The following is a 20438-nucleotide window of genomic DNA, read 5'->3' as shown; positions in this document are numbered from 1 at the left end:
AACATGGAATTAGCTTCCACTGTTATGCTGATGATACACAGCTGTATATTTCAGCGAAGCCAGAGGACAGACAGCAGCTTAGTAAAGTTGAAGAATGTGTAAAGGACATTAGACGTTGGATGCTAACTAACTCCCTTTTACTTAATTCTTATAAGACAGAAATACTTTTATTAGGACCACGTGTAGCTAGAAGTAATCTTTCTGATCACATGGTTACTCTGGATGGTCTATCTGTTTCGTCATGTGCAGCAGTAAAAGACCTTGGAGTGATTATTGACTCCAGTCTATCATTTGACGCTCATGTAGATAATATTACTAGGATAGCCTTCTCTCATCTCAGAAATATTTCTAAGATAAGAAATATATTGTCACTACATGATGCGGAAATACTAGTTCATGCTTTCATCACCTCTAGATTAGATTACTGTAATGCCTTACTGTCTGGATGTTCCAGTAGGAATATAAATAAGCTCCAGTTAGTCTAGAATGCAGCTGCTAGAGTCCTAACTAGAACCAGGAGATACGACCACATCACCCCGATCTTATCCTCACTGCATTGGCTCCCAGTGAAATCTCGCATTGATTATAAAATACTATTATTAACCTATAAAGCACTGAACGGTCTCACGCCACAGTATCTAAGCGAACTTTTGGTTTTCTATGATCCCCCACGCCTACCTAGATCAAGAGATGCAGGCTATTTGACGGTACCTCGGATAGCGAAGGCTACAGCAGGGGGAAGAGCTTTCTCTTATAGAGCCCCACAGTTATGGAACAGTCTTCCAATTAGTGTTCGGGACTCAGACAGTCTCAGTGTTTAAGTCCAGGCTTAAAACGTATTTGTTTACTCAAGCCTACTCTGACTAGACTTTCTGTTACGCTAAGCACAGTCCTAATAATCTTTTCTCTCCCTCTCTCCTTCTGTTGAGCCACACACGATTTTATGGAGATACTAGAGATCCCGATCCTTTCTGCTCTCCGGACCTGCCTGATCCGTTTCGGCTGTCCTGCCTCTGGATGGAGCTCTCATCTACTCCAATTCCAGACTGCTGGGACTACGGCTGCTTCTAAGGCCAAACAAACTTCATATAAATCCAAAATGAACATTTTCACACTATCTGTTGTTACCCAGATGAGGACGGGTTCCCTTCTGAGTCGGGTTCCTCTCAAAGTTTCTTCCTCTTAAAACATCTTAGGGAGTTTTTCCTCGCCACCGTCGCCACTCAGTGGCTTGCTCAGTTGGGATAAATTCGTACCTTTAATATCTGTATACCGTGTTGATGTTTCTGTAAAGCTGCTTTGAGACAATGTCTATTGTAAAAAGCGCAATACAAATAAAATTGAATTGAATTGAAAAAGACATATTTCCACATTAAGTTGAAAACCCATCACATACTGTACAAATGATCCTGCCACTGAGCTCATTATAGTAACAAACACTTCAAAATACAAAACACACCGATTTAAAGCAATTTTATTTTTCACCCCACGTATGAAAACGTGACGTTATATGCATGTTATCTACTCTTCTTTAATGTAAAATGCTACATACAATAGCCAACATTTCTTAATATAAATATTACAGCTGTAGGAAAATTTCAGATCTGAACAGTCCCTGAAGCAGAGGTTGATGAACAGACCTTCACACTCTACAGCTGAGCTGAGAGAGAGAGAGAGAGAGAAAGGCAATGACTAGTATCCATCAGTCACGCAGGGCAAACTGGGTTTATAAAGGTCATTAATTAATTTTTTCCCCATGAATGTGTTCTAATTTAATATAATGTCAGTATCAGCATAATGCCGGTTAAATGTTTTTGAGCACCCTATATTAAAAGGTTTGGCCTCATTTCTTTTTAGTTTATTAATGAATAATTAATAAGTGAAATGTCAAATGTTTGTAGTTTATTGGAAACAATCTAGATATAACTGGGAAATTCCCAGATCTTGATCATTCTGATTAGGCACTTGTAGAATACAGTATATATCTGCCTTAAAATTTGATAGTTAAGGATAAAGCTGTTTTGTTAATCAGGGGGATGTAGCTTTACTGTCTAGCACCCAGTAATGCACCGGCGTGACCTTTAACCTCAGGAACTATATTTCTGCACTGCAGTGTCTGCTGGAGGCACACACACTGCGCCATCATCCAGGTCTGGAGATGACATCTTTTCCGCTGTTAACCGCTTCTGACTCTGACGCTTATTAGCTGAAACACAAACACACAATCTGTAAATACCTCAGTTATTCTATTCCCATCATCAGAGTTCCTAAACGTGTGTCAATGTGAAAGTCAACACAAAAGAATACTGGCTGAAACACACACACACACACACACACACATTAGAAGTGGGATGGTCTCACGCTTATAGAAGAATGACAACCAAGAACCAAGTAAAATATGAACAAAGATCTCAAAGACTGTATGAAAACTAGAGATGGCCACAACTAGATCCCAAATCTATACCTACTGGCTTGACCCCTCTGCAAAATGACCAAGATTATCCTGGTAAAAAACAAACAAACACGTAATGGACGATAAGATAAAGGTACTAATCATCAATTTCTCTCTAATCGATACACCAAAATATTTCAGAGATTTCAGTGGTTTACCACTGAAGAAGAACCTTATTTCTCCATGACTTTAGTATTTCCATAACATTTCATCAATTTTATTTAGCTATTTTATTTATTTTTTGTTTGCTTGCTTTGGAAAAACTAGTCAATATATTTCTGGGTGTTTCAAGACATCTTGGAAGCCTGTTTACGCTTGTTGTTCTCACTGTAGGCCATCCTACATCCAGTTGTCATGAGTCATTGTCAGGTCACGTGATGTGATCACGTGATACTGTATACATTAGTGACACAACAACCCACCTTGGGTTAGGCTACATGGCGTGAGGACAGGCTGGTCTTTTTGCTCATCTCCTCGGACAGCGGAGGAGATCTTCCGTGCCACGTAGACACCAGCTGACAGAACAGATCACACACACACACACATTATTACATGTAAACACTGATATTGTGTAACAGGTAGCAGGGACATTCATTCTGGTTAATACAGGTTAATGTATTAGTTCCCCCAGCCTTAATAATTAGTGTTTTCTTAAGTCCACTTAGGGAATATTGTTATAATAATAATAATAAGAAGAAGAAGAAGAAGAAGAAGAAGAAGAAGAAGAAGTTATTTATTAATTTATGTATTAGTTTTAATATAATGTAATGTTATTGTACTTTAAAATGACTAATACACTACAAATATTCAGACTATAATTCATGTACTATATCTGCACAACTATTAAATGTATGTAACTACGTCTTTCTTAAAGGTCGGTCATTATTTAATATATTTATAAAATAATAATTATTGTTTTTATTTATTTATTTATTTATTTAAACAGGCTTACCTTTTATCAGAAGTCATACCATTATGGAGGCCCACGGGTCGCTCTCTTTCTTTAAACGGAAAGAAAATGAATAAATGTAAAGAGAGAAGTGTATGTGTTGTTTTGACTGTACTGAATGTTCCAGTCTCGGTTACTTCCGGGTTTGTCGACGCCCTTGTTATGGAACTGAATTACGTCACGATCATTTCCCCTTACAGCCAATCGCGATAGGGCGCGAGCTGCAGCACAGCCAATCAAGAGAGCTCTCTTTCAAACTGCAAACACATTAGCTTCTCCGAATGCGCATCAAGGCAGCTGTCTAAAGTATTTTAATGAATGAATGAACTAATTAAGGCATAGCAGCGAGTATCAGTTTCAAAGCATGTCATTTTTGTTTATATACAATTCTTATGTAATAAAAGTGTTCAAAACAGAACGTGTCCACAAGATGGCAGTGTTCGGTAACGTCTCTGAGTATGACTAGGTCATCATGACTAGTCTATTAACTTCCCATCTGTGTTGTCTTAAGAAATATCGACCTGAGAAGACTCTAATCAGATAATTAACTCAAAACACCTGCAAAGGTTTCCTGAGGCTTTAATCTCTCTGTCTGGTTCAGTACACAACCACAATCATGAGAAAGATGGAAGTCAATGTTGCATTTCATTTGGAAATCAAGGTCCCAGAGTCTGGAGGAAGAGTGGAGAGGAACAGAATCCAAGCTGCTTGAAGTCCAGTGTGACGTTTCCACAGTCAGTGATGATTTGAGGTGCCGTATCATCTGCTGGTGTTGGTGTACTGTGTTTTCTCAAGTCGAGAGTCGATGCAGCATCTACCAGGAGATTGTGGAGCACTTCATGCTTCCATCTGCTGACGAGATTTATGGAGATGCTGATTTCCTTTTCCAGCAGGACTCTGCACCTGCCCACAGTGCCAAAACTACTAGTAACTGGTTTACTGACCATGGTATTACTGTGCTAGATTGTCCAACCGACTCGCCCGACCCGAACCCCATAGAGAATCTATGAGAGACACCAGACCCAACAATACAGACGAGCTGAAGGCCGCTATCAAAGCAACCTGGACTTCCAGAACACCTCAGCAGTGCCACAGGCTGATCGCCTCCATGCCACGTCGCATGGATGCAGTAATTCATGCAAAAGGATTAAAGCCCCGACCGAGTATCGAGCGCATAAATTTTCATAAACATACTTTTCAGAAGGTCGACATTTTGGATTTTTGATTTCCGTGAGCTGTAAGCGTCGAGATTAAAACAAATAAAAAGGCTTGAAATATTTCACTTCATGTATAATGAATCCAGAAAATATGAAAGTTCCACTTTTTGGATTAAATTACAGTAAAAAAAAAAAAAAGAACTTTTCAACAATAATTTTTTGAGATGCACCTGTACACATTGATTCACACACTTTTTGAGAAATCGCAAATTTGAGATGATCATATTTCATATATCTGGGATGTTTTCGTGAGGAAGCCACCACAAAACGCACAAAGAACATGTTAAACTCCACACAGACACTAACCCAAGCTCAGCATCGAAGCCACAACCCTGGAATCCAGAAGCCACTTCTGTCCAAAACGACTTCCAATTACCTCGAGCCATTGTGACGACACAAAAAGACATCGATATACACATCAGTGTGTATTAACCTTTTTATTTATTTATTTAAATTATATGAAAATGGTACAAAAATATAGCAGACACTCTGTACATTTTCATAAATAATAAACAGTCAAAACATAAGATAACATAAGAACATCCAAATACACAAACTGTACAGCTTTAGAGATGTTTAAAAGCAACTCTCGAACTAATAAAGCTATCAATACTGAGGATATTAACTTAAAGTGCTCACCTTGCATCGCATTTACAATATGAACAGAAATATAGCGAAATCAAGAAAATACTGAAATAGTTAAGTGGAAAAGAGGGATTTTATGATTGTAAAAAACACTTCTTTTTTTCTGTATCATTTTCATTTAACACAACACCGCGATAGGAGAAATGGAAGAGCGGTACGTCCTTTAAAGGCAAGGAGTGTGAACTGTAAATGTGCTATAATACACGCACATCAGGGTCCTCGGTCCTTCAGGTTCATGTCAGGGCTGTAGAAGAGGACGTTGTTATCGTCGTCGTCCGACTCCGACTCGAGCGCTACCGTGTATCTCACGTTAGCTGGGTGATACTCGCCGATCCTGGTGCTGTCACACAGTCGAGACTGAAGGGCCAGCTGGAACATATACACAATGAGAATTAAAGTGCATCAGTGTACGTGTACTTGTGTGTGTGTGTGTAGGGTTCTTGTTTCTTACTTTGATTCCAGTATTGCTGAGCTGACTCCAGGTGTCCTTGCTAAAAACAAACGCGTTCGCCAGGCCATGCAGAGGAGCGCTAAGCACGTGTAGGAGCGTCAGGGAGAACACGGGGTCCTCGGGATACACGGCGTTATGAAGCCTACGGGACCCACACGACACGTCCGTTAATAATGCCACGTCGAGCGTTTTCTCCGGTATCGATGTACGTGTTTATGTGTGCTTACCGATTTAAGAGCGGGAAGATGGAGACCAGCAGATATACTGAGGGATACCATTTCAGAGGCCGGATTTCCTCAACTAGAGACATCTAAACGAGAGAGAGAGCGAGAGAGAGAGAGAGAGAGAGGGGCGGAGACTGACTCTTGTGCTACGTTGATCTCTTGTGGATTAAATGCAAAACAAATAATCCACTAATCAGTGTGAAGACTGGTTGTTTGACCGACATGTCACATGTTACGCTTCATAGATTCTCAGTAGATAAATCCAATTCCGATTAGCAAAGTAAGCTATCTTTACTAACCACATACTCTACCCGAGGAATCCAGAACCTCTGCTACTTTCCTCCAAGCTTTATTTTTCTTCACAATGCCCCGAGACGCATTTAATGAGCGGTCGTACGGTAGTATGTGACAGAATGAGATGTCTCCACGGTTATGTCCGTCTTCCAGTAAACGCAAAGTGACTGCAGGTCGAAACATCCGAGCACGCAAGCCATAGGATTGCTCCAAGGAATCATTCGAGCCAACTGTTTGGATTTTTACCGCGTCATACCTAACCTGGATAGAATACTGAAAATCTTATATCAAATGTTGCTCGTGGCGCTGTCGCTGAAATGGTTGCTCTGCGTACAAGGAAGATGAAAACGCCTGTCGCTTTGTCACTTGCTAGCGTGAGCGATCACGGTCGAACTACAGAAGTAGCCCATGGGAAAAACCGTGCCGTTATTTTAGACGTACAACACGGACTCACCTTCCTCCTCTCCCTCTCCGGGTTAAAGGTGCCAAACCAGGACTGCATCTAGGAGTAGTAAAATATAAAACATAAAATAAAATAACGCCATTTCCACATCTCATATATCGTCTCTAGTGGATAATGAAGCAAGTTACATCATCTACAATAAGATCACGGGAAATATCAACGTGTATACGGTCATGCACGTGTGTGTGTGGGGTTCATGTGGAAATCGTGATTAAGCAGAACGTTCTAGAATCTGGTATGCCACCCTCTGGATAATCAGCCCTGCCCTCGGGGCAATCGTTGCAATAACAGAAGACGAATAACCCAGGGAGGTTTAACACCTGTGGCGGGGCTGTATTTCATATTGCTGCAACACCTTGGAATTCTTTCGCCCAGATCGAACCGGCTTCATCTCAGCTGCTGCGTCATGTCAGTTTCATTTGGCGTGCGTTTGATTCTGAACGTAACTCACCCTCTTATTGGCCACATAGATGATTCGTACATAACAGCAGCTCATGAGGAAGATGAGGGTGAAGAGCGGGATGTACCATCTGCATAGAAAAGGCAGAGGATGGAAAGCTATTGAAATAACTAACCCTAACCCTAAACATGTAAAACATGATCTTCGTGACATCACAGCATGATTATTATTATTATTATTATTATTATTATTGTCTACCAGGACTAACAGTTGATGAAGCAATACATCTACAGAACTTGTAGATTTGTACACTTGTGCGTAATATCAGGAAGATCAGACCATATCTGATGTCACGCTTGTGTGAGATTCATGGCATCCCGTGAAGTCTGGTTTGAGAGACTAAGCTATATAAACTATAACAAGCTCCGGTCAAGCTCTAGCAGTGGGTCCATTTTTATTACAGCACCATTTTCACAATTACCCGCGCTTACGCGTTCGCACACGTCGGTCAGATGTCCTCTTCCTGTGAAAACAGGCCGCACTGTTGATGAACATACCGACGGCCTGGTCAGTCTGGTTTGAAAAACTAGCTCGAGCTAGTCGAGTCATGCTGAGTAAAAGTGTCCGAGCGTGTCAACCTGCCCTGTGCCCGAGAACGTCTCTCACGTGCAGAGATAAAGCGAACCGGCACACAACGGAACCGCCTCGACGGACACAGACGACAAACTAACACACGAGCACGCTTCTCACAAATCAAACCTAGGTGTAGGTGTTACTTACATGCCAAATCTCCACGCCACGTGATCGTCCGTGATCCAGCTACACCAGGGATGGACAGATAAAAAGAAATGTTGAAGAAAGAAAGAAGATAAAACAAGGGGAACAGAATGAGAAGTTAGATGGTTCAGACATTTACATGTATTCGTTTAGTCGATGCTTTTATCTACAACATACAGAATCCATTCAGGCATATACCCGAGCAGTTAAAGCTTAAGGGTCTTGTTCAAGAGCCCAATAGTGGTGCCAAATCTGAGCTACTCCCACCTCAATCATTAACAACTCACCACCAGGCTCCAGCTGGACCGTAATACCCCTTCATCAAGGGAAGAATGGACATAAGAAGAGGGATCCCCCATGCTACAATATGGTACGGTCTGAAAAACAACATTAACACGTTCTAATGTAGATCCAAAAGTGACAAAAAAACAACAACAACAACAACAACAACAACAACAGAGGTGTAATCCTGTACAGATGTTCCTTACATCTCATAATGTTCAGTCCTGATCTCCCTGACCAGGTTCAGGTAAAGATTCAGAGTGATGAGACATACCCAGGCCAGAGCACTCCAGTCTGCAACACACAACCGTAACACACTTACAACATATAGTACACACACACGGCAATGCAGTCAGGCGTGTCTCAGACACATACACACAAAACGACCACACTGTAAATACAGAGCATTCGCCCGGATCGTTCCTGACCATGTACACGTGTACACACTCACCAAAATATGTTAGCCACCAGGCTTGGAAGTCACACAGAGCGCCCTCGGGGTGAGACTCTCCCTGTACAGACAGAAAGGAGGGGATATTTAACACAACAAGCAGTCCGACTCCGTTAAATAAAACACAGAAAAGACCAAATTAACGTACATGGATTATTATGTGGAATTCCTTGTGTGAGGCACCTCCTTCGTTCTGATAATGCCCATGTTGCTTTTCTCATTGCTTTATTAATAATCGTGTCATTTCGTACGCTTACAGCACTAAAGCACTGAACAGCAGAGAAGGAGGAGAGGAGAAATAAATCCCCAGAAATCCCTAAACATGAAGTTCATCGCTCCTTTGCTTCTCCTTTTCTGCTCTCTTTACCTTTCACTCACACACACACTTTCATCCATCAGTTAAATCGGACCGACTCACCATGACGTACGCGACACTGTCGAAGAACGCTGCTACGGTTAGACTGACGACCATTTTCTGGAAACGGAAAGAGAACAGAACAGTGAAGGCTGATCGTGTCTGATAACATTCCTGTCTGATCACTCAAAAACAACCCGGTGTTACAGAAGGTTGGGGAAATCTTCCAGGAAGTTGTGTTTTTTTTTTTGTTCAGTCTGGCCTATGAAAACATTCCACACATCTTTACTGGAAGAGTTATAAACGATGCCCTCTGTGCAAACAGGATATTCAAATATACGGTTTAATATATATATATATATATATATATATATATATATATATATATATATATATATATATATATATATATATATATAGTCTCCTCCGAAAGTATTGGAACAGAAACGCCAATTCTTTTGTTTTTACATTTATGGTATTTAGCAGGCGGCCTTATCCAGAGCGACTTACACTTCTCATTCATACACCTGAGCAGGTGAGGGTTAAAGGCCTTGCTCAAGAGCCCAACAGTGGCAGCTTGGCAGTGCTGGGGTTTGAACTCCCGACCTTCTGAGCAGTGGACCAACACCATACGTTTTTCACTACACATTTCGGTTTGCGAGATTTCACTTCCTGAAATTTCCATCGAGACGTGTTAAACAACTCCAAACACGGCACTTTTTATTGGAACCCACCTATTTTGTCAAGCGATTGAAAATATTGGAACGTGTCACTGACAGGTATTTCTTGTTGCCCAGGTGTGCCCTGTCAGATTGATTAGTTTGATCAACGAATAGCTCTGACTGTCTGCTCACGGTTTACGTCCCTGGGATTCGCCTGCCTTTGTTGTTAAAAAAGGGCGAAGAAATCCACCGTCTCGTATTATATCTTTTGATCTCAAAACAAATGTCTTCGGCGTACAGCAAAAACGAAAGAATCACCCTTGCCCGTTCCAATACTTTCAGAGGGGACTGTTTTTATTCATTTTCTACGCTAAACAAATGACTTGTCTCAACATCAAATAAGGCATTACTAAACAACAATGCATAATATTCATTATTACATCATTACTATTCTGTACACTACAGAAACAGGCCAGTCCAATGATCATCCTCATTTCAATTACTCCATGTCTGTAGGACCCTAAAAGACAGTCCCCATGGTGAATTCTGATTTAATAATAATAATAATAATAATAATAATGTTAGATGTCTGGGAGTGTACTGTTAATGATCCATGCACACTACCTGAGCCAAGGAGCTGTATCGGCGAAGCAGCCATACCACAAATAACATAATGAGGCTGTGAAGAGAAGAAATGACATGACCACTGACAGCAACTGAATCCACAAATCTCTCTCAAAATAATACACTAAACAAGACGAGCTGAACATGATAGTTACCATGCAACCAGAGAAAATGCCCCGGTGGCTCTCTTCACCGTAAGAATCACATCCTGTGAGAAAGGGGGAAATATAAATATATATATAAGAAACAAAACACCATTTCACACTACAATAGAACCGTCACTTGAAGTGTTCTTCAACCTGATGAGTAGACCACGCCGAACCTACCCTCTGTCCAGAGACCCAGCGCTTGCTTTGGGTTTAAAGTCGCTTCACTGACCACACGGTTTCATTTTTCAGAGCTGACCAGAACACATTCTGGACAAACAAACCAAGCACCACGCCAAAATAAAAGCACAGTAAGGTCTTTCAGTATTTCACTAAGGTCTTTTCAGGATCTGCCAGTATTGTAGATATTTCCCCTGAATACCAGGCAGGCTACAGTACAGAACTATCAAACATTTACAGAATCATACTGGTCCAAATGCATTATTTCTATAATAACAAATTTTTTTTTTACAGCATAGTTACAAGACGTAGTAATACATGAGTTATCTTTTATAAGATTCTTTTATTGTGCCTTTTCAGTCCGTACGGGACTTCGCTGAATTTTTTGCGATCATTGTTATCTTCTCTACCATATCCACACTCAGTCGATTTTTGAAAATGGATTATGAAATGATGTTATGAAGAAGAGTAAACACCGAAGAGGTAATGAAATGTCGTGTTTTCTTTCTCTTTCTCTCTCACCACTCAAGCAGTAAAAATGTTGAATGACAGGTTCATCGACAGCTCGTGCTGAGGTGTGGCTTCCGGGAGCTGTACAGGCCAATTATTCTGTACACATTTAGTACATATTGATGCCTCAGCTGTTGACTGATCGTGTCCAGAGTTAGACCTGGTGGTGTTGTTCAGGATGCCATTCTCACTGGCAATGAAAAAATGCATTACACTCTATATACATCCCAAAGAATAGTTACATCAAATAGTCAAACGCTGGAGGCACCGTCAAGGATTTTATTAAACATGCCATAGAGCTAGGATTTGTTGATCTTTTATTTAAATACAAGTCGTGCCGCAGCATTTAAACACTTGATTGCAACTTGACTAAAAGGTCTTAAACTCTGATTAAAAACTATAAACTGGAATGAATTCAACCACACGGAGTGTCAGTGTCTCTGCCATGATGAATCTGGCAGTGGAAGAAGTGTTGCTCTTGAAATAATTCATTTTCAACATTTTAATTCCTCCCTATCCAGCTCCCCCAAGGGTAATTTACGATGTTAAACCCCACCACCAGGTAATTTACAATATTAAACCCCACACCCAGGTCATTTTAAAATATTAACCCCCACACCTCCCACCCAGATAATTAAAAATATTAAACTCCACCCCCAGCTAATTTACAATATTAAACCCCACACCCGAGTAATTTAAAATATTAAACTTAAGTGAAATTGAGTAAAATTTCACTTAATTTAGCGTTTAGTCAATTGTTAAATTAAAACCGTGGAGAGAGCGCGCTTTCCTATATACATACATACATACATACATACATACATAGACCACGCCCACAGCTGCCGAGGGTTAGCACAGACCGTTATGTCACTTCCGGTTCTTCTCTGTGAGTCAGCTCATCTGGCTCAACTCACCATTAAGAGCCGACTCTTTGGGCTAACTGCCTTTTGTTTTGTTTTGAACCGGACTAGGTTTGAGATATTGTGACCAGTCATTGTTATTCTTTGCCTAGCTATGGCTGAACTTGCTTCATAAACTTTTACTCGATATATTTTACAGACCAGAACTACATTTCATTATAGCTACATCACAGAACACATCCGACCACCTGGCCCTCTCCTCGCCTCTGTCTCAACTACTCACACATCGGTAGTCACTCGGGTCTGCACTGAAGAAAGTACAACGGGAACTGCTGTTCTTGTCTGTCTCGACTGAATGTCCATTTGCCACATTTTCCATACTTATTCAGTCTATCAGCTTGCCGTTTAGCTCTGTAGTCATGTCTTCCTTCAGGCACATCTCATCATATGAGCTCTCGACCAGCCACACTGAGTTTATACGGTGTTCGGAGAGGGACAAAACACGAAACGCTTTAACCCTATAGCGGAGTCGCCCAGGAACATTAATAGAGTGGTGCAAGGATGACGCCATTTTGTACCAGAACCCGGAAGTTAGCATCACACGACAAAAACTTAGTAAGATTTTCCCATAGGCTTTTGGATTATCGCAAAAAAAAAAAAAAAAATTAAGATACTACCACGTTTTATCCAACAAGTTAAGTTTCACAAACGAACACAATTTTTATGAAGTTTGAAGCGTAAATACAATCGGCAGAAATAAAAAGCTAACCCTACGCTATAAATGTACTACACCGCGGTCGCTCGAGTTTAACGTCACCATCACCGAGCTTCCGACAACTTTCCCAAACTTCATTACAAAAAAATTCTATTTTACGGATTTACTCTGTGGATGAATCTTCATCCACGTTTTTTGGGGGGAATTGTGTACAGCAAACCTGAACCAGTTTATCTGCAAAGTTTTTTCCTGTTCGACGTGATTACGTTTAAAGTCCCCGACAATGTCTGTAGTCATATTTAGCAACTTGTTAGCAACCGCCTTTTTCAACACACGTAAAAGCTTAAAAAAAATAAATAAACATAAAATCACGAGTGGGGTATTACTGTTGTATTTTATATCGTAGAATAAAACATGAAAATATTTCGAGCTTGTGTTTCACCACAGACCTTATTTCAGGCTTTTAACAAAAATCCCATTCCAAAAAAAAAAAAAAAAACCCCATAGATTTCTGGGAACGATGGAACCGGAAGTGCTAAAATGCTAAATCGTTTCCGGGTTTTGGCGCTACGAAATGATGTCATCACTGCGCCAATCTATATTCAGTTCTGATATTCACAGGACATTTAGAATTTGTGAAATTTAATTCAGCAGTTACGGATATGGTATATTTTAAAACAAATGGTATATATTTAAGAAATCAACTGGTATTCAGTGCAGTGTATATTTATTTATGTTTAATATTTTTATTACTCTTTTAAACTCATAAGATTTTGGAACTCTCTGCAGATGTTCGCCAACGTTGTGGTTTATTTGTAATATTATAGGCCTAGTTTTTTTTTGTTGTTTTTTTCTAGTAGCATAATTGCTGAGCAGTTTATCTCATGCAAATGAGCTGAACATACATTTATTTAATATAAAACAGATCTTAACAAATCTAATCATTAAAAAAATAATAAATTAAATTTGCAACTCTATTTTGCATCAGAAAATGTTCAAAAATATAATCCCAGTATTTATAAAAAATTAAATAAATAAAAAAGTCAGCATGTGTTTGTTTATGTATATAATGGGAATAACCTATCCAACCATTAAAACTTCAGTATTCAGAAAATATGGTGCCGGATTATTCTGTAATTCCTAATTATATAGCAGATCTGTATTTCTAACAGATCTTTGTGTTCATTTCTCTCAGTGCTTTGATTGTACTGCCTCATGATGGCCTGTCATACTTGCATATTTTCTTAATCCTATTTTTAGATACCCACATCAGTTTACAGGTATGCATTGTATGCATGGACTGCGGGCGAACAGGTAGTTTCGGTGTAATGAACTGAAAAACAACGTATATAACTAAGCAATGGATTCCTATAAGGTATTGCACACAGTCAAGGTAAGGTGTGTTGTTTTCCGAGCATGTTGTAGTTCCTGTAACTTTTTCTGCCCCATCTGGTACTTTTAGGATTCAGAGTCAATATTTCTTACTTTATCCAAACCACCATCCATCCACCCATCTCTGGCCACTGAAAATTTAAGATCACACAGACAAGCAGGAATCATACACTGAACACATCGGGTTTATTTTACTATAAATAATCTCCAATATATATAAAAGTTTAACAATGAACAAAATGTTTCGGACAACAATAGCACAGCGACAACAAACATCTCAAGGAGCTCTTCATGACTTGTACTATTTCAGAGCATTCCACATCATTGATGGACAGGTATAGTTTCAGATCATTTTCCTTTCAGTGAAACTAAAAACAAAACAAACAAACAAACAAACAAACAAACAACAATAAATACATTCAGCTGTTCAGTACAGCTGAAGAGGTGATGTTAGAGAGGGATTGCATTCATAAGACCATATTAGTCCTCTGCCCACTCTCTACATTATAGTAACACATATAATGCAACATTTAGTTCCCAAATACATAGTATATCTTATAGGACAAACTTGTGCAAATAGGTGGCTTGACACTTGGCGTCAGTTTTGGTCAATACCGAAAATAATGTTAGTCCCAAAAGGAAATACTTTCAATCCAGAAGAGTTCTCTCCTCAGGACGGTTCGAGTCTTGGTCCGTCTTTCTGTCTCACTGTCCCCATCCAGATATACCGATCTCCTGCTTGTAGCGGTCGGTGAGCTCGTTGGCGTGGCTGGTGAGTTTGGTCAGGACACCGTACAGGCCCTTCAGATGGAAACGCAGCAGGTTCTCCAGCTCCGCTTGCTCGCTCATCCCGGGCTCGGCTGCTTTCTCGGCGGGTCTCTGCGGCTCCTCGCCTCGCAGCACGGCTCCCCACTCGATCTCGTTGCGGATGGATTTCAGCTGGGTGTAGTAGGTGTACATGTCGGCCTCGGCGGCGCGCAGGTATTCTCCAGCATCTCCGGCGCTCGCCGGCGGCACGTCACGCAGCAAACTCGGCACCATCACCGTCTCGTCCATGTTATTGACGGCGCCGATGAAGCGGTTCATGGCCGTGAACAGAGAGTTCTTCTGGCACTGGAGCTCGGGCATGCGCATCATTTTCTTTTCTCTTTTGGATAATGCAAAAGTTAAATAAATAAATAAATGAACAAACGCATTGAATTAAAGTTTCTCTTCCTTGAGCTTGGTTTTCTCGGACTGGTTTGCTCCACCTCTGATCATGATTTTTTATCCCTTTTGGGAGGACAGGGTGTGACCTCACAAACCTGTTAATCCGGGTACAGAGAACCGGATTCCCGCTGCATGAGAAACTCCATCTAATCTACACATCCACACCAGTATACACAAGATTGACTGAAACTGGTTTATAAGTCATGGTGGAGTGTGTTTTGTAATTACTTTCAGATGCACCATTAGCCCTTTTAATGCATGGCATATCACACTGACTTTGACGTCTACATCCTAATATTAGTATCCTAACTGTTAAACCTGGCATTATTTAAAAAAAAAATAAAATAAAATAAAAATAAAAATAACTCCACGTTTTTCTCTACAACAACAGATTATTTACTACAGGCTGTTGCTCATTATCTAGGGCAGTGGTTTTCAAAGTGGGGGCCGCCAGGGGGCGCCAGGGGGGCCTCAACAATTTGGTGTGCCCATCCCTCCCTCTAATATGTTTTCTATTTCTCAATCTCAGACAACCACACACACACACTCACAATCAATTCCTAATGTAATGTCATGTAAAGATGTAAGATGTAACTATTAATAAAAAAAAGGGGGGGATATATTCAGAAGTCTGTATTTTTTGTGTTTTAAAGACATCTTGTAAAAGGGGGGCCTCGGTCAAATGTTAATGCCATTTGGAGGGCCTTGCCCTGGAAAAGTTTGGGAACCCCTGATCTAAGGTGTTCTTTATATATTTCAGCTAAAGTATTTAGAGCAAATTATTTTCTGGGTTTCTTTTCCTTTTTTTTAAAAAAAATGAATTAAATTTTTTAAACAAATGAATCGATTACATGACATGGAGTGACATTATCACTGTCATAATCGATTGGAAGAAGAATTCATGACTATTTCTACAGTTACATGTGGCGTGACCTGTCTAACCTATCGTATCCCTTGGTCTCGAGTAAAGGGCGGGACTTAATTCTTTCTCTCCAATCACATGCGTGACCCGAGGTAAACTCAGGAGAACTGCGCCCCTTCAGCTTATACATAACAGAAGGTTAGGCCAAAAAAAACAAAAAAAAAAAAACATGACTTTACACTGCATTACAATTCCCATCATTATTTTTGCAAAATTAAAACTAGAAAGCATTATTCAAGGTAAAAATAAATGAATAAATACAAGTGCTTGAATACGTATGTTTGGATATAAGTGAATAGGTGCACAAGACTTTTTATTTTGTACCCAATAGTATCATATGACATTAAGTTGAATTTTTGCACTGATAAAAATGTATTTTTAAGTTATATTCTCTCATTCGGTTATTTTATATTAGTGTAATGTTAGTTCTGAACATGTGAACACACACACACACGACACACACGACACACGACATAAACACTGATTAATGGAGATATGGAGATAAGTTCAGGGGTTTCAGTCTAAACAGAAATTAAACACACAATGAAAGACTCTGTCTCAGTGAGAAGTTTCTGGTATTATGAGAATGTTGTACTGGGCAAAAACCTGCTCCACTACTTTACCCTTTTTTTCTCTCTCTTTGTGTACCACTCCCTTTCGATCATTTTCTCTTGTTCTCTTTCATTCACACACAGAGGTGCAGCTGATAGCTAGACCTTTTCTCAAATTCAAAGCAGGGATGCAAATTAATGAAGGGAAGAAATGCTGAGACCGTCCCAACCCCCAAACACACACTTTCAATTAGTTAATTCAATTCAATTTTATTTGTGTAGCGCTTTTAACAACGGACGTTGTCTCAAAAAAGTTTTACAGAAGCATCTAAACACAGGATAGAGATTTTAAGTGTGTGGATTTATCCCTATTGAGCGAGCCGGTGGTGACGGTGTTGAGGAAAAACTCCCTAAGATGATATGAGGAAGAAACCTTGAGAGGAACCGGACTCAGAAGGGAACCCGTCCTCATCTGGGTCACAACGAATAGTGTGAGAGTAAAAGAAAGTTCATTATGGTTTTAACACATACTACTGTACCCGTGCATTCATCAGTTCCACACTGCACACCCAGCGGCCAGAGCACTCAGATTTATCTATATACAAAGTCACTTTATTCAAAGGCATGACTATATTAATATAAAGTATTTCCAGTGCATTCATAAGTCCATCATATGTCAATCATCAGTCAGCAAAATAATTAGAAATAATTGTATTGAAAACAATGTAATATGCTTTAATAATCTGTTTTTATAACTATATATATATATATATATATATATATATATATATATATATATATATATATATATATATATATTGCACTACTTTAAAAAAAAGTTGTTTTGTTTATTGTTTATTCAGAATAAATAAATGGAGACCAATCCAGCGAAGTGATGTCTTAAAACATATATGCACTAAGCATGTGCTCATGCTGTGTATGCTTATGCGCGTATGCAATTTTATAATACAAATAGTGTATCTATTAGACATTTACTGTAATACTCCATTATAATAAAGGTGCAGATATTGAGATCCATGTGTCCGTGAGTCAGTATTGGTTTTCCAGAAAGCTAGTTCTTCAATTTTTTCACAGTTCAGTTTGTTGATTCATGGCTAACCTTTGGCCTAGCTATTCTCAGATTTATTCCCAATTTGGCCGATGACATCATGAAGGAGTGGAGGACATTGTTACCATCACCTATCCAAGACACTGTCAGGCCCTTCAAAGAACCGTAATGCTCCTAGAAGAGAAAACAGCGTAAAGGATAAGGAGCCCATCAACGCCAGATGAAAGTGTGTGTGTGTGTGTACCTGCAGTGTGAGCAGATCAGCTAGTATCTGTATAGGATGGTAAAGGTCAAAGAGGCCGTTGATAATTGGTATAGAAGCTTCCTTATCCAGCTGCTCCAAAGTGGAGTGACTGTACACCCGGGCTAACACAATATCAGTCAAGTTCGAGAGCACTCTGCAACACACACACACACACACACACACACACACACACACACACACAGTCTTATGCAGAAGTACATGTACTTACATGTCACTAATACACGTGCATAAACTTGTGTTCAAACCTGGCTGTGTCTTTTGTGCTCTCATTTACACCCAGGTGAATATCCTGAGGGGTGAGGAAACATGGATGTCCTCCCAACAGAGCGAACCCTGGACACACACACACACACACACACACATGCATACCTGCAAACATAGATAGAAGAACATATACACACACATACCACACATACACAGAAAATGTTGATGTGGTAATTTTAAGTCAAAAGACCCCATAAATCCATATTAGTCTTTCTTTCTGTCCTTTTCTTTCAATATTACAACCGATAAAGACAGATTATTACAAGATGACAAGATGAACATCATTACAATCCAGAGCCCTGTGCTCTCATATCTGATCCGTTCCGGAGCATACTGTAGGGTATGATGAAAAAGTGAGTGAACACACACACACACACACACACACACACACACACACACACACACACACACATATTCAGATATCAGTGTTCTGATATATCATCATTTCTCTCCCAGGCTGTGTGAGTGTGATCTCACAGAGGAAAGCTGTAGACTTCTGTCCTCAGTTCTCAGATCAAACTCCTCCAGACTGAGAGAACTGGACCTGAGTAGCAATAACCTGCAGGGTTCAGGAGTGAAGCTGCTCTCTGCTGGACTGGAGAATCCACACTGTACACTGGAGATACTGAGGTCAGATCATCACTTTCATGTTTTGTTTAGTGTATTGTCACTTAGGCATGAGATTTTGACAGTATGATAACCTTAAGCAAAAATATCACGCTCAGAAATCAGATGATCATACCTGTGTGTGTGTGTGTGTGTGTACATGCGTGCACGCGTGTGTGTGTGTGTGGGTGTGTGTGTGTAGGTTGATCTATAATTGTTGATCTCTCTACAGGCTGGAACTCTGCAGTATTACAGGTGAAGGTTGTGTTGCTCTGGTTTCAGCTCTGAGGTCAAACACCTCATCACACCTGAGAGAACTGAATCTGAAACACAATAAACCAGGAGAATCAGGAGAGAAGCTGCTCTCTGATCTACTGAAGGATCCACACTGTAAACTGGAGAAACTACAGTGAGTTACTGACGGAAACACACACACACACACACTGATAAATCTGATGAATATCTGATCATTTTTACTCTTTTCCACTACTTTACAGGTTCTGGCCATTTTTATCCTGATCTCCAGTTCTCAACCTCAGATGATTTTAAAGTTGTGCATCTGGAAATATGGTCTCATTCCCTCAGCAGCAGTTCACCAAATCACCAATAAGATCTAGAAATGTAAAAAAAATTGAATAAATAAATAAATTGTATGCCGCTGAAGGCATACCCTCCCCGGGTCCCACACACAAATCACTTCCTGCATGTAAATACGGTGCATCCTTCCACAGACATCATGCCAACTGACTCCTGAATAATGGGCCCAAATTCAAAATATAATCATAAACAACACCATTTGGTGGAACTACAGAGTATCTGTTTATTTAGGGAGAGCTGGCCAAAGATTCAGGAATCTGTAGACAGATCTCCCACACAATTATGTGTAGTTTCATTTCCAGATAAACATCTCTAATTCTCTTGTTTGTATTTTATGTGATGTTTATATATTATTGATTACTGCTTGTTAACTTTTGAATTGGATTAAGAATTATTATTGAAATTACCTGGTTAATAAATTAAGTTTGAATTTATTCTGATCTACCCTGAAATTATTGTCTCTATTAGATCATGTTAAGTCCATGTTACCGCAAATCTGCGACCAAGTTAGTACTGGCTAAAATCCAGGTTTAGGTGGAGCACTGGGGCACGCCAACTGAGATTTTAGAGTCCAGGCTAACAAGTTGGCTTTGGTTAAGTGTACCTAGACTGAAAAGGCTACAAGTAATTTCCATTTAGAACAACATAGTGTTCATTGACCAATCTAAATAGGGTGAGCCTTAAACTCTGATTACTGTAATATTATTCTAGTTAAGTGTACATGGTAAAACATGGCATGATTATACAAAGCTACTATTATAGAGAAGTAAAATTGGTCGACTTGTTCAGATAGTAGTGATCATGACCTCTCATTAGAGATAACGTTATTTTAATTAAGTGTGTACAGAGTTATCGGGACTTAAGAAAGTACTTTTTAGAAAAAAGGGCAAGCATGGGCAGCCATCT

At 39.8% G+C, this 20438-nt stretch overlaps 2 protein-coding genes across 7 annotated transcripts; both read right to left on the bottom strand.

Annotated features, from left to right (window-relative positions):
• Positions 1-1458: 1458 nt before the first annotated feature.
• si:dkey-100n23.5 (cyclic AMP receptor-like protein A) lies at positions 1459-13144 on the bottom strand. 6 transcript variants are annotated; one of them, XM_053627624.1, is made up of 16 exons: positions 13107-13144; positions 11095-11272; positions 10402-10454; positions 10247-10301; positions 9024-9080; positions 8606-8666; positions 8361-8448; positions 8160-8249; positions 7876-7914; positions 7147-7225; positions 6687-6734; positions 5942-6024; positions 5715-5856; positions 3405-5632; positions 2875-2967; positions 1459-2206 (listed from the first exon to the last, which is right to left on the bottom strand). In XM_053627624.1, exons 4-14 carry the CDS (start codon positions 10292-10294, stop codon positions 5474-5476), a joined length of 894 nt encoding a protein of 297 aa, XP_053483599.1. In that variant the 5' UTR covers positions 10295-10301; positions 10402-10454; positions 11095-11272; positions 13107-13144; the 3' UTR covers positions 1459-2206; positions 2875-2967; positions 3405-5473. The 6 variants fall into 6 exon arrangements, with proteins under 6 accessions (XP_053483599.1, XP_053483594.1, XP_053483596.1 ...); XM_053627619.1 differs by lacking the exon at positions 13107-13144 and adding an exon at positions 10573-10662 and having other exon boundaries at positions 11095-12317; XM_053627621.1 differs by lacking the exon at positions 13107-13144 and adding an exon at positions 12226-12312.
• A 1072-nt stretch (positions 13145-14216) lies between these two features.
• On the bottom strand, positions 14217-15819 carry mid1ip1a (MID1 interacting protein 1a). The gene has a single exon (XM_053627625.1). It carries the CDS (start codon positions 15184-15186, stop codon positions 14755-14757), a length of 432 nt encoding a protein of 143 aa, XP_053483600.1. The 5' UTR covers positions 15187-15819; the 3' UTR covers positions 14217-14754.
• Between the last annotated feature and the right edge of the window lie 4619 nt (positions 15820-20438).

Source organism: Ictalurus furcatus, chromosome 6, assembly GCF_023375685.1.
Source record: "Ictalurus furcatus strain D&B chromosome 6, Billie_1.0, whole genome shotgun sequence".
NCBI classification, from domain to species: Eukaryota; Metazoa; Chordata; class Actinopteri; order Siluriformes; family Ictaluridae; genus Ictalurus; species Ictalurus furcatus.
This window is presented reverse-complemented; position numbering and strand designations above follow the sequence as displayed.